This window comes from Scyliorhinus canicula, chromosome 2 (assembly GCF_902713615.1).
Source record: "Scyliorhinus canicula chromosome 2, sScyCan1.1, whole genome shotgun sequence".
Taxonomy (NCBI): Eukaryota; Metazoa; Chordata; class Chondrichthyes; order Carcharhiniformes; family Scyliorhinidae; genus Scyliorhinus; species Scyliorhinus canicula.
Genome location: NC_052147.1, coordinates 127,692,452 through 127,706,563, shown reverse-complemented (window position 1 = coordinate 127,706,563; position 14,112 = coordinate 127,692,452). Strand labels below are relative to the sequence as shown.

The 14,112-nt window shown below is 45.6% G+C and overlaps 1 protein-coding gene across 3 annotated transcripts in view; it reads left to right on the top strand.

Moving 5' to 3' along the window:
• The window catches only part of iqca1 (IQ motif containing with AAA domain 1), a 200,030-nt gene that overhangs the window by 124,565 nt on the left and 61,353 nt on the right, over nucleotides 1-14,112 (top strand). For all 3 annotated transcript variants that reach the window (XM_038786291.1, XM_038786292.1, XM_038786290.1), the window contains one exon: nucleotides 7,391-7,498. In XM_038786291.1, the coding sequence (XP_038642219.1) occupies nucleotides 7,391-7,498 (108 nt within the window). The remainder of the gene's footprint in view (nucleotides 1-7,390; nucleotides 7,499-14,112) is intronic.

Genomic DNA, 14,112 nt, shown 5'->3' with positions numbered 1-14,112 from the left:
CACAGTCCCTACTACCCTTGTCCTGACTAACTGAGATTGTGCTGTCAGCGATTCTTTCCTTTAAAGCAAGCCTGCTCTGGGAACTTCTTTTACCTGAAGGGAATGGCAATGGGTTTACTGCAAGAGGCTGTAACAAGTTACTTTCAGAAAAGTCCAACTCACTTTCTACTTCCGGGTTTCTTTCTCTTTTCCTAGCCTTGGAAGAATTGCTTGCCAATTGTTCAAGCTGAAATAGTGATGGGTTTATTCGGTATCAACTGTTTATCATCATAGGTAGACCCAAAATTAAAGTCAAAACTCTCATCTGACCTTTGCTCTCTGCCATCACTCTTGCAACAACTATTTAACATCACCTCATAATCAGAACCGAAATCGAAGTCAAGACCCTCGTCTGACTCATCCTTACCAACACTCTGGTAACAACTTTTTACCAGTATCTCATGATTAGAACTGAAATCAAAATCAAGACCCTTGTCTGAATGTTCATCCTTATGGTCCCCTTCGGTCTGAAAATGCTCAGGAGCTGGTTCACTACCACTGTCATGTTATATGTGATCAACAGCTGTCAACATCTCCTTCCTTGGGTCATTCATTACCCAATGAGTTTTCGTAACTCCCACATGCCCTACTGTTGGCATCTCAGGGGCTAACTGTGGTACTTCCTTCAGCCTCTCTGTAACCATGGGTGAAGCTACAACCTTCACTCCCGCTAAATCATCCCCCAAAAGTAAGTCTACTCCTTCCAGTGGAGTGAACCGCGACCATTGGTAAAAAGCAAAGGGCCCTGGGAGCGGGGTCCAGGGCAGAATGGACCCTGGAGCCAGAGAGTGGAGACCTGTTTAGTGACTGTGCCTGTGTATAGTTTACCTTATGCACAAGCACAGAGTCACTAAACAGGTCCTAACAAGTATAGTTTACCATTACTTGTTAAAAATAAACCTTTGGTCAGTTATATTGGAAGTCTCGCGAGTATTGCCTCGAGCCACCACAAGGAGCAAGAGAGCTCATCGAAGAATGAAGATCCAGAGGTCAGGAAGCTCAGAAATGGAGGAAGGGAAGATGTGGGAGGCATGCCCGTAATAATTTAATAGCTGACAGGTTACAAGACGAGGAAGGTTATGTAAGGGCACATGGCCACATCTCTCCTAGCCCTCAATGCCATTCTCTTTCATCTCAACCATTCACAGCAGGAACAAGTCCTGCCATCACGTTTATGCATTTTGGCCTCATGAATCGCAAGGCCATTGTCTCAGCTTTGGTCTGTGATGTCCTGTGAATGCACTTACTCTAGGAACTGAGAGTGTACTGAGGAACAAGAGCAACACGAGAGAACACTTGACACTTCCATCTCCAGCCAATGATGCAAACTCTACTGTGACTGAGATGAGGACAGGGCTAGGGATCCTCTCCTCCTGTGCATGTCTTGTGTTCATGCACACTAAGGAAAAGTGCTGCCAGAGTATCAGTGCTGATGAGCTGCCCTCACTCATTAGCGTTCCTTGAGGAACACATCATGCACTTCAAATAAAGATTTAAACACATCTCCCTGACATCATACAAGGGTGCGGAGACTAGTTCAACTGAGAATGACATCATATGAATGTTGATCTCACAGTGGGACACACTCATTGAGTGGGAGCTTGGTGTCTTCAGTTGACCAAACCATTCACATACAAATCAAAAGTGCAATTTCTTTACAGCAATAGCACACTCGTGACCCAAAAGCAACATAAACATTTTTTAACTTTCCTAACCCTACTGCACCTTGGTGCAGCCCTGACATCTGTAGCAGAGTGGAGGCAGCCTGCTGACTGCTATGTCCTGATATCTGTGATTACCTTGGTGGACGTCCTGATAAGGATTTCCTGCTCAGGGCAGAAGCACAGATGTGAGCAGCTGCACACTCTGAGTCCTGGAGTGTCCCGAGAGGAGGCCCCCAGGTTGTCCATTGTCTGTGGACAGTGCCTGTGACAACTCCCCCACCCGTCCCCAAATCCTTGCACTCTTATCGTGAATCCTTGTAAGTGCAGTGCTGAGTTTGTGAACTCACCACCAGGTTCCCAATGAAGTTCAGGTTGCCAGCTGCACCTACTTTAAAGGCAGTTGTAAATCACGCCATTCTACGTTCATGTCAACCTCGCATTGACATGGAGGCAAGGAGCCTCCTGTGTGTGACCACAATACAGAGATGCAAATGAGGCTGTGGTGGAGAAGATTATAATACAAAATAATCTCAGGCGACCCAGGTACAGAACGATCGTTTATTAGCCAACGCATTGGGAGATAACAACTTCAGAGAAAGGCTTCTGAAGCAGATTCTGCTTGGCTGAGAAAGCACGCAATACTTATACATTGTAGGTCACGTATGCAGAACATTATTTACATTTAAACATTGTCTCAGACATTTACATTAAACAAGTTGCAGGTTTTCACAAGGCAGATTATTATTCACACTTATATCACTATGGCTCCTGTCTAATCTCTTCCCTTGTTGCTAACTGGTTTGACCTTGCACTCTTGGATTGGATTGGATTGGATTTGTTTATTGTCACGTGTACTGAGGTACAGTGAAAAGTATTTTTCTGTAAGCAGCTCAACAGATCATTCAGTACATGGAAGAAAAGGGAATTACACAAAATTCAAGAAAATACATGAGAATACATAATAGAGCAACACAAGATATACAATGTAACTACATAAGCATTGGCATCGGTTGAAGCTGGAAGAAGTTGGAAAAGTGAGTAAGTCGGGTGGGAGGGATCCTTGATTATGCCTCCCGCTTTCCCCCGGCAGCGGGAGGTGTAGATGGAGTCCATGGATATGGGCCCTGCAGCTGTCTATGTCCTTTGTCACCACAGCATGTTGCTGGGTGATGTCTTTATTCTGCGTGTGGAATTTTCTTTAACCTTTTTAAAACACTATATAAGTTTAAACAAACTCTCTAAGATCCTTCAATAGACTATAATTATTATCTGCCCTAATAAAAAAAATCGTTGTAATTAAACTGTATTCATTAGTCCCCCTCTTACAATGCTAATGACATTCATAACATTCAGTGACGTGAAGGATGGACGGCATTAATAGAGGGAGGGGAAAATCGCTTCCTGGCTTTAAGTCATCAGGACATGTGCCTAGAACTTTCTTACAATATTTTACGATCTTGCAACCAACCACGCATATCCCGATCGGGCGCGAAAGATTCCAGCCATTGGCTTGGGGATTGAGATTGTGGCAGGATCATAGAATCCCTACAGTGTAGAAGGAGGCCATTTGACTCATCGAGTCGGCACGGACCCTCTGAAAGAGTACCCTACCCTAAGGCCACAACCCTGCCCTATCCATGTAGCCATCTTTGGACTGTGGGAGGAAACCGGAGCACCCGGAGGAAACCCAGGCAGACACGGGGAGAAAGTGTACAGTCAGTCATCCACGGCTGGAATTGAATCTGAGTTACTGGTGCTGTGAAGCAGCAGTGCTAACCACTGTTCCATCGTGCCGCCCCTCCAAAGTCAATGGCCTGGATTTTCTTTCTCAACTGCGGTACACTCTGATATGTTCGCTGCAGTTGAGGAATGTAATAGCACCACAACTTCCTGCGATCTCATGTGCACTGAAAGCCACAAGTTGTGGGATACCCACTCTCCTGTTCCCCACCACACCTTCCTTACCCTGTTTTCCTGAGCTCCCAACTGCCTCCATGGCTCCCACTACCTCCCACTCCAGCTCTCCTCTGCTCCTCTTCACCAGCCAATGTTGAAAATGTTTCCCCTCCATCATGTGCTGTTTCGAATATCGTTGGGGCTGTGCGGGGAGCCAGAATGGAGGTGGAAGCCAAAAGACCAGGAGGGGGAGCTGGAATAGTAGGGATGTGGCAGGTGAGCAAGGGGGGGGGTGCAGAAATTTGAAGGGGAGGATGAGGACATATGTGGAAGCGATGTTGGGAGAAAGGGGAACTAGGAAGATGAGAATGTGGTAGTTGATGGGGCAGGAAACCCAGAAGTGCTGGAGTGGGCAGGCATTAAGTGAAAAGTAGAAGTGCTAGGGTGGACGGGGTTAAGAGTATTTGGGTGCGCCAGTGAGCGAGTGGGAAGTCAATGAGGGGCTGCAAGGAAAAAGGAGTGGGATGGGTTCAAGGAGGATGCTTGCAGGGAGAGGATCCTAGGATGCTGGTAGAGAGATCACAGTGGAAGTGTGATGGGGTTGTTAAGCGGTGAAGGTGGACACATGAGGAAAAAGAGTAAACACATGAGAGTAAAAGCAACAGGTTGTTGTGATGGGAGATTTTAACTTCCCCAATATTGACTGGGACTCACTTAGTGCTGGGGGCTAAGACGGGGCAGAGTTTGTAAGGAGCTTCCAGGAGGGCTTCTTAAAACAATATGTAGATTGTCCAACTAAGGAAGGGACTGTACTGGACCTGGTATTGGGGAATGAGCCCGGCCAGGTGGTAGAAGTTTCAGTAGAGGAGCATTTCAGGAACAGTGACCACAATTCAGTAAGTTTTAAAGTGCTGGTGGACAAGGATAAGAGTGGTCCAAGGGTGAATGTGCTAAATTGGGGGAAGGCTAATTATAACAATATTAGGCGGGAACTGAAGAACCTAGATTGGGGGCGGATGTTTGAGGGTAAATCAACATCTGACATGTGGGAGGCTTTCAAATGTCAGTTGAAAGGAATTCAGGACCGGCATGTTCCTGTGCGGAAGAAGGATAAATACGGCAAATTTCAGGAACCTTGGATAACGGGAGATATTGTAGGCCTCGTCAACAAGAAAAATGAGGCATTTGTGAGGGCTAGCAGGCTGGGATTAGACAAAGCCTCTGTGGAATATAAAGAAAGTAGGAAGGAACTTAAGCAAGGAATCAGGAGGGCGAAAAGGGGTCACAAAAAGTAATTAGCAAATAGGGTTAAGGAAAATCCCAAGACTTTTTACACGTACATTAAAAAGCAAGAGGGTAGCCAGGGAAAGGGTTGGCCCACTGAAGGGCAGGCGAGGGAATCTATGTGTGGAGCCAGAGGAAATGGGCGAGGTACAAAATGAATACTTTGTATCAGTAGTGCAATATACAGTGCATGGTAGAACCCTCAAGAGTATTGACAGTCAGAGAGATCTAGGTGTACAGGTCCACAGGTCACTGAAAGGGGCAACACAGGTGGAGAAGATAGTCAAGAAGGCATACGGCATGCTTGCCTTCATTGGCCGGGGCATTGAGTATAAAAATTGGCAAGAGATGTTGCAGCTGTATAGAACCTTAGTTAGGCCACACTTGGAGTATAGTGTTCAATTCTGGTCGCCACACTACCAGAAGGATGTGGAGGCTTTAGAGAGGGTGCAGAAGAGAATGACCAGGATGTTGCCTGGTATGGCGGGAATTAGCTATGAGGAGAGGTTGAATAAACTCGGTTTGTTCTCACTGGAACGACGAAGTTTGAGCGGCGACCTGATAAGAGGTCTACAAAAGTATGAGGGACATAGACAGAGTGGATAGTCAGAGGCTTTTTCTCAGGGTGGAGGGGTCAATTACTAGGGGGCATAGGTTTAATTTGCGAGGGGCAAGGTTTAGAGGAGCTGTGTGAGGCAAGTGTTTTACACAGAGGATAGTGGGTGCCTGGAACTCGCTGCCGGAGGAGGTGGTGGAAGCAGGGACGATAGTGACGTTTAAGGGCCATCTTGACAAATGAATAGGATGGGAATAGAGGGATATGGACCCCGGAAGTGCAGAAGATTTTAGTTTAGAGTGTGGCCATCTAAGATGGCCACTGGTAACACAAAATGGAAGACTGCAAAGAGTGCAGGGAAAAACGGACATAGTAAAGAGCAAACAGCTTGCAGAAGCTGTCAGCATTGAGACACTTGCAAAAACCGGTTTCCCGACAGCTGCAGAGTTCAGGCAGCGCTGTAAATGGGAAAACAGTTTACATACTAATGAGGTGATACCGGGACAGTCCTGGACACAATAGATACACTCAAGTATCAATCGATACTTTCAATAGCGAAGCAGACACGATGGAGCCAGCGAAGCCAGGACAATGAGTCCTAAGAACCGCCCCAGCCATCAAGGAATGGCCCTAGGATAGGGGGGTTCAAATCATATCGATTGGGAAAAGGCCCAATCGATCCCCAGCAGGTGAGGAAGCCCGCCCCAAGGGGCACGGACCTCCTGGGACCCATAAAAGAGAGGTTCCGCACATGGTTCAGTCTCCGGCCTCCGACTCCAGCCTCCAGACCCCTGTCTTTTACACCAGCCGTCGAGCAGCAGCCATCGATAAGTAAGTGCCAAACGACGATCGCTACTTGACCCAGGCATTACTTATACCCTTGCCGACCAATAGTGACTCGAAGTTGCAGACCAGAACGGAACGAAGGCCTTGTTCCCTGACCTTGCCTGTTCCTTCTTAGATAAGTATTAGTCGTTTAATGGTAGAAGTAAGTTAGTCTTTAGCGTGTGCATGAGTGTTATTATAATTGTTTTATAATAAACTCTAATTGTTTTGGACTTACTAATCGGTGTATAGCTTTATTGCTTTGAACTTGACCTTGATACTTGTGAAGGTGTCTTTTACGGCACCTGGCGACTCCAGAGCATAGAAAGAGAAACAGAGCCAAGTGAGTGTTAAGCACACTTACTCAGAACGAGCAACAAGATGGACAGCGTGGTCGGCACAGGCTTGGAGGGCCGAAGGGCATGTTCCTGTGCTGTACTTTTCTTTGTTGTTTGAGAACGCGACTTACCCTGGCTGCACAAAGAAGGTAATTCATCTTTTTGCACTGGATCCCTGTGCTCTTATGCAAAGAGCTGGCGATCACTATCGCTGTCACCACTTCCACACGGGATTTGGTCACCCTGCTGGCTCGCCATCTGCCTGTGTGTGGGTGGAGGACGTCGCCCCTCTGCTCCACCCCATCCACCGTCTTCATTCGGGCTTCCTCTGAGAAATGTGGGACAGTCTTATTGGCTGCCACGTCCCCAATTAGACTAGAAACAGATGCTGGGGAGGCATTTAAACGGATCAACCTCCCCACTGCCGATTGCAGAGATGAAGTGATTCTTAGCAAATTAATCAGACAGGCTGCCACGAGTGTGGCGTGAAACTCGTGACATTTTATTTTTCAAAGTAGCTGAGGATTCGGCAATTCTTCTTGCCGACGGTGCCAGCAGAATTCTCTCTGGTTTTCTCTCTGAAACCAACATTTTGACAAAATATGGGAAAATTCCACCCAGAGCTTTTATTACATCAGCCTGAACTCAACTTAAACTGAGATTCAAATACACCCAACCACTGAATTGCTCAAATAAGAATTTAAAAGCAGAGTGATAGCCTTATAAAAAATGATTCAATTGATGTGATTTGAGGTTTTGTGATTAATTACCTGTCCTTTTCTACACAGGTGAATACAATTACCTGGGAACCACACTACGGCAAACTGATATCGAACCAATGCCTTCCCTCTTGGATGTAAGACAGCTGATTGCACTCTATGGGATTCTGCCTTTGGGTAAGAGCCAGAAAAAGGCTTTTGGACAACACGACCTATGCAATCGGTGTTTGTAATCTTGTAAAAGAAACGAAAGACTTGCATTTATACAGCACCTTTTATGATCATTGGTCATCTCAGAATGCTTTACAGCCAATGAAGTACTTTCTGAAGTGTAGTCACTATTGTAATGTACAAAACACAATAGCCAATTTGCATACAGTATCTCCCTCGAACAGCAATGTGATAATAACCAGATAATCAGTTTTTATTCTGATGTTCAATGAACTTTAATTGTTTGGTAGGACGCACAATATAACTTCCCGTTTTCCCTTGTGTTATGATCAGGTGAGAAGGGACAAACTGGTTCCCCTCTATACACCCTCCTCGGTTTGTTACAACAGATGTTTACATTTTTTACGAATTTCCTTTTCCAAAGCAGAATGCATTTAACTATTTCAACTGAGAGCAGTAAGAAGCTAAAAGAGCACGTTTTTCTTGTGTCAAAAGAAATAGTAAATTTATTAATGTCGTAGTATGAGGTAAAGTGAGGGAACAGTGTGAAATCACAATGGTGATTTATTAACAAAAGAAGAACTTTATATTACAGATCAACACTACTCCAGGGCAGCACAGTGGCATAATGGGTTAGCTCTGCTGCCTCACGGCGCCGACGTCCCAGGTTCGATCCCGGCTCTGGGTTACTGTCCGTGTGGAGTTTGCACATTCTCCCCGTGTCTGCGTGGGTTTCGCCCCCGCAACCCAAAGATGTGCCGGATAGGTGGATTGGCCATGCTAAATTGCCCCTTAATTGGAAAAAAATTAAATTGGGTATTCTAAATTTAAAAAAAACACTACACCAACAAACACTACAAAAACACTACACTGCCCTTGATCCCCAGGCTTACTCTGATGATACCCAGCTACGTGCTCTCACCCTGGCACCTGACAGGCTCAGGCTTGCGCACTCCACCCCATTGGGCCACGAGGTCCACAAAGGATAGCCCCTTAAAGGGGCCACGCTATCATATTCCTTTCCCCTTACGATCCCTTACAATTCACCTAATTAAAAATAGGCAAACTCTTATTTACAGCTTTGTACAGTCAACTAGAATTAACAGTAAGGGAGCCCACAGCAAAGCTCATAAGATCGGTCTACTAGGGAACTTTCCGATTCCTGCCAAGCGCCTCAGCTCTGCAATCCGTTTCTCCATACTTGAAGCACCTGAGTCCACTTCAGGGGATGGCAAAATTGCAGACCCCAAGGAAAGGGCAGTACTGACCTTCTGTTGACACATGTGATTCCCCTCAGGATGATCTCAGTTCTAACACCACCGACTCTGTAGCTGGTGCACGGGTAACTAGGACTGGGTCCTCACACTCTGTTGTGGGGACAGCAGTTTCTTGCCTTCTCCAATGATCAAATGATCGACATGTTTTCTCACTTCGCAGCCTTGTAGGTTGATAATATAATACTGGACCTGTCCTTACCCTCCTGGGATCGAAGCTGGTCCTCCTCTAAAGTTTCACAAGGAAACTAAATCCTCAGCTTCAAATGATCTGCCCCCCTTGTCTGAGTCATGATATCCTTTCTGTGAGGTTTGCTTAGCCTCCACCCTTCCTGACAAATTTGAAAAAAACGATGCCAAGCCAGGTTCTCAGCCATATCCCTCAATTTCCATCCTATTCATGTATTCGTCAAAATGCCTCTTAAAAGCTGCTGTCACGGGCAGCACGGTGGCCCAGTGGTTAGCATTGCTGCCTACGGTGCTGAGGACCCGGATTCGAATCCCGGCTCTGGGTCACTGTCCGTGTGGAGTTTGCACATTCTCCCCGTGTTTGCATGGGTTTCACCCCCACAACCCAAAGATGTGCAGGATAGGTAGATTGGCCACGCTAAATTGCCCCTTAATTGTAAAAAGTAATTGGGTACTCTAAATTTTTTTAAAAAGCTGCTGCCACATCTGCTTCCATCATCTACCCCAGCAGCGGGTTCCAGGCACTCCCCACCCTTTGTGGAAAAAGCTTGCCTTGCATATCTCCTCTAAACTTTGCCCCTCGCATCTTAAACCTCTGTCCCCTGGTAATTGACTTTTACACGCTGGGAAAAAGCACCTGACTACCCACTCAGCCGATGACACTCAGAATTTTGTAAATCTCTTTCAGGTCGCCCCTCAACCTCCGTCGTTTCAGTGAAAACAATCCAAATATATCCAACCTCTCCTCATAGCTAATACCCTCCAGACCAGGCAGCATCCTGGTAAACACGGTAGCACAAGTGGATAGCATTGTGGCTTCACAGCGCCAGGGACCCAGGTTCGATTCTCTGCTGGGTCATTATCTGTGCGGAGTCTGCACGTTCTCCCCGTGTCTGCGTGGGTTTCCTCCGGGTTGCCATTATTGTAGTGTGAGGTAAAGTGATGAGGCCGTGTTGAATCATGTGTTAAAATGATGATTTATTCACAAAATAAGTATTTTATATCACAATCAATTCAAATTCAACACCGGTCTAGTTCCCTCGACTCCAAGGCTTACACTAATGATACCCGGCTACCAAGGTCTGTGCCCCGGAACCCATAGGCTCAGGTTTGTGCGCTCCATCGTCATTGGCTCTGGGCAGGTCATGTGACCTGCAAAGGATAATCTCTTAAAGAGACCACGCTCCGGTTTCCCCTCTCAGTCCAAAGACGTGCAGGTTAGGTGGATTGGCCATGATAAATTGCCCTCAGTGACAAAAAGGGTTATGAGGGGTTATTGGGTTACTGGATAGGGTGGAAGTGAGGGCTTAAGTGGGTTGGTGCAGACTCGATGGGCCGAATGGCCTCCTTCTGCACTGTATGTTCTATGTTTTAAACCTCTTCTGTACCCTCTCCATAGCATCCACATCCTTCTGATAGTGTGCCGACTAGAGTTGTACGCAATATTCCAAATGTGACGGAACCAAGGTTCTGTACAGCTGCAGCATGATTTGCCAATGTCCTGATCGATGAAGGCAAGCATGCCGTTTGCCTTCTTGACTGCCTTATCCACCTGCATTGCCATTTTCAGTGATCTGTGGAGTTGTACATCCAGATCTCTCTGCCTGTCAATACTCCTAAGGGTTCTGCTATTTAGTGTATAATTCCCACCTGTATTAGATCTTCCAAAATGCATTACTTCACATTTGTCTGGATTAAACTCCATCTGCCATTTCTGCGCCCAAGTCTCCAATCGACCTATATCCTACTGTATCCTCTGGCAGCCCACTTCACTGTCTGCAACCCTATCAATCTTTGTGACGTTCGCAAACTTACTAATCAGACCAGCTACATTTTCCTATACTATGAACAGAAAAGGTCCCAGCACTGATCCCTGCTGAACACCACAAGTCACAGCCTTCCATTCAGAAAAGCACCCTTCCACCGCTACCATCTGTTTCTATGACCGAGCCAATTCTGTATCCATCTTGCCAGCTCACCTCTGATCCCGTGTGACTTCACCTTTTGTACCAGTCTGCCATGAGGGATCTTGTAAAAGATTTTACTGGAATCCATGTGGACAACATCCACTGCCCTACCTTCAACAATCACCTTTGTCACTTCCACAAAAAAAATCAATTGAGTTAGTGAGACACAACCTCCCCTTCACAAAACCATGCTGCTTATTGCTAATAAGTTTATTTGTTTCCAAATGTGAGTAAATCGTGTCCCATAGAATATTTTCTCATTGCCATTATTGTAGTGTGAGGTAAAGTGATGAGGCCGTGTTGAATCATGTGTTAAAATGATGATTTATTCACAAAATAAGTATTTTATATCACAATCAATTCAAATTCAACACCGGTCTAGTTCCCTCGACTCCAAGGCTTACACTAATGATACCCGGCTACCAAGGTCTGTGCCCCGGAACCCGATAGGCTCAGGTTTGTGCGCTCCATCGTCATTGGCTCTGGGCAGGTCATGTGACCTGCAAAGGATAATCTCTTAAAGAGACCACGCTACCACAATTAAGCACTAAACCCAAGAAAAAATAATAAAAAAATGAATTCAAGCATTCAACCCCCCTGCAGTCATCTGGCCCACACACACACACGTGTCAGAAATAAGGGGAGTTGGAGTCCAATTAAAAAGACGAAAGAGTATACCATTAAATGTGCTTTTATCAGTCTTGAGGCATAGATTTTAAATGTCAAGGCTGATTTAGGTTAGCTGATTTCTTGGGTGTGGTCAGATGTAGATTACGTTGCAATTATTATGAGATCTTATGAGGTGGGCAGCACGGCAGCACAGTGATTAGCACCGCTGCCTCACAGCTCCAGGGACCCGGATTCGATTCCGACCTCGGGTGACTGTGTAGAGTTTTCACATTCTTCCCGTGTTGCATGGGTTTTCTCCGGTTTCCTCCCACAGTCCAAAGGCGTGCTGGTTAGGTCAATTGGCCATCCTAACATGCCCCTTAGAGTGGGGTTGCAGGAGTAGGGCCGGGGATTCTGTGCTCTTCCAAATGGTTGGTGTTAACTCGATGGGTCGAATGGCCTCCTTCTGCCGTGTAGGGATTCTGTGATTCTATGACTCTATGATCTTGGATCACTGTGGGTTTATAGGATTGTTGGCTTCTCGAATCAGGGGGAGAGAGAGAGCACTCAGCTTGTTGCCTCTGCTGAACACTTTCTTGACACCACTGTGTCAATGGCAATCTCTCTTGTGGTTGCCTTTAAACACTTCACACATTGTGCATTTTGGTTTTGGGTGTCTGTCAGTGGCAGCCACTGTTTCAATATCCAGTACGTTGCCTTTTGATGTCCCGTCCTCAGACAGTTATGAATTTCTATGGGTATCTGGTTCATACAAAATGTCTCTCTTGTCACACCCCCCTCCACCTCCACCTTAGAATGTGACCTTTGCAAAAATTTCCAGTTAGTTGAAAGTTGAAAAATTATATTATCAAAAATAAAAAGGCAGAGCCTTTATTAGCTCCATGTGTCACTATTATCAACTCAAAATAGTTCCATGGGTCATTTGTGTTCACCTGAAAGGACATTCAAGCCTTGGTTCACATATCGTCCAAAGTACGACATTCTAGCAGTGCTCCTTTTGGACTGCACTAAAATGCCAGCCTCGATTTTTGTGCTCATATATTGAAGTGGGATTTAAACCCAGAACTTTCTGACACAGAGGCAACTGAGCCACAGCTTGCACTGTGGTCAGAGACCTATACAAGGAGCAAGAAGAAAAATGGGTTGAATTTTATGGGTGGGGTGGTAGAGAGGGCATATTGCTCAACACCACCGAGCCTCCTCAACCCCATCCCAGAAGGAAAGTTGGTCCCACACCAACCAATGTTTAACAAGGTTGTCTTGCAGGTGGCTTCAAGCACGTGAGATTTGGACTAGTGAAAATAAATTCTGCACTAGAGAGCTGTGATCAATTTGGTTGACCAGCAGCTCCATCAGTCCCAAGAATACCAGGACTCAGATGTGAGCACTGTTGGAACTAGAAGCAATCCCACCGAGAAGAGTCATAGATCCCAGACTAAGGTGAGTCTTGGGCTTTCAGGGCAGGAAAGGATCGTGGAGGCCAGGGGATGTGGGAGTGGGTGAAAGGAAGGTGGAGGGGCTGATTTTGTAGGCCAGGTGAGGTGGAACAAAGGGAGTAATGGTTGGTGCTCCTGATGTGCACAGGGCAGCCCCCACCCCACCTCTGAAATGTTGCACCTCCCTTCTTCCTACCTTTCTGGGCCAGTTACTCAATGAAACAAGAAAAACAGTCCGAGTTTGTTACCTTCTCTGTTACTATTCTATCCGAGTGCTTCTAAACAATAATACATTTAGATCTACAGGATAACTCTGTGAAATCAGAGCTAGCCTTTGTAAGAATTGCTGTTTCAATTTCCTTGGGAAATCTAGTGACACTGGGATGCAAATTAAAGGTCTTTGTTTGCTTTGCCAGTTGTAAAGCAAAATATGATACTGATCAATGTTTTTGAAAGCTTGATCAAAGAGATATATTGTGAAATGTATCTTAAAGGAGGAAAGTGGAGTAGAGTGGTGAAGAGGTGTAGGGAGGCTAAACCAGAACTTGCATCTGAGGCAACTGAAGGCATGTTCAACAGTGGCGGAGCAGTTATAATTGGGAAGGCACCAGAATTAGAGGTGTCATGTTCTGTTGACTGGCCGAAGTGAATGACAAAGTACAGAACATGAAGTTTAAAATCATTTATTATAGAACAAAACGCATGGCAAGATAACTGGGATAAATCAACTAACAAACAACTAACACGAAACAACTCTCGTGGAAATACTGCAAATACGTCTATCTCCCAGCAAGACCAATTCCGAACTCCCAGATCACATGGTGATGCAGTCGGTTTACAATGCCACCTAGTGGTTGGAGATCATGCATAACATTATGTACAAACATCATATGCCCTTTCCTTTGGAAAAAGGAAAAATTATTTCCAAGTATGAAGTTACTTTTTACATTTCAACATGAATGCATATATGTATATACATGACCCTGTACACAATTCACTACACATTCAGATATCTTTTGTTTTACTTCAGTCTGTTACAAGTTCAGTCTTTCTGGCTGCCACCTTATTCTTGTGGATCTTCTTAGTGTTTGCTGAACTGGCACAGGCTCTTCATGCTCTTTAAT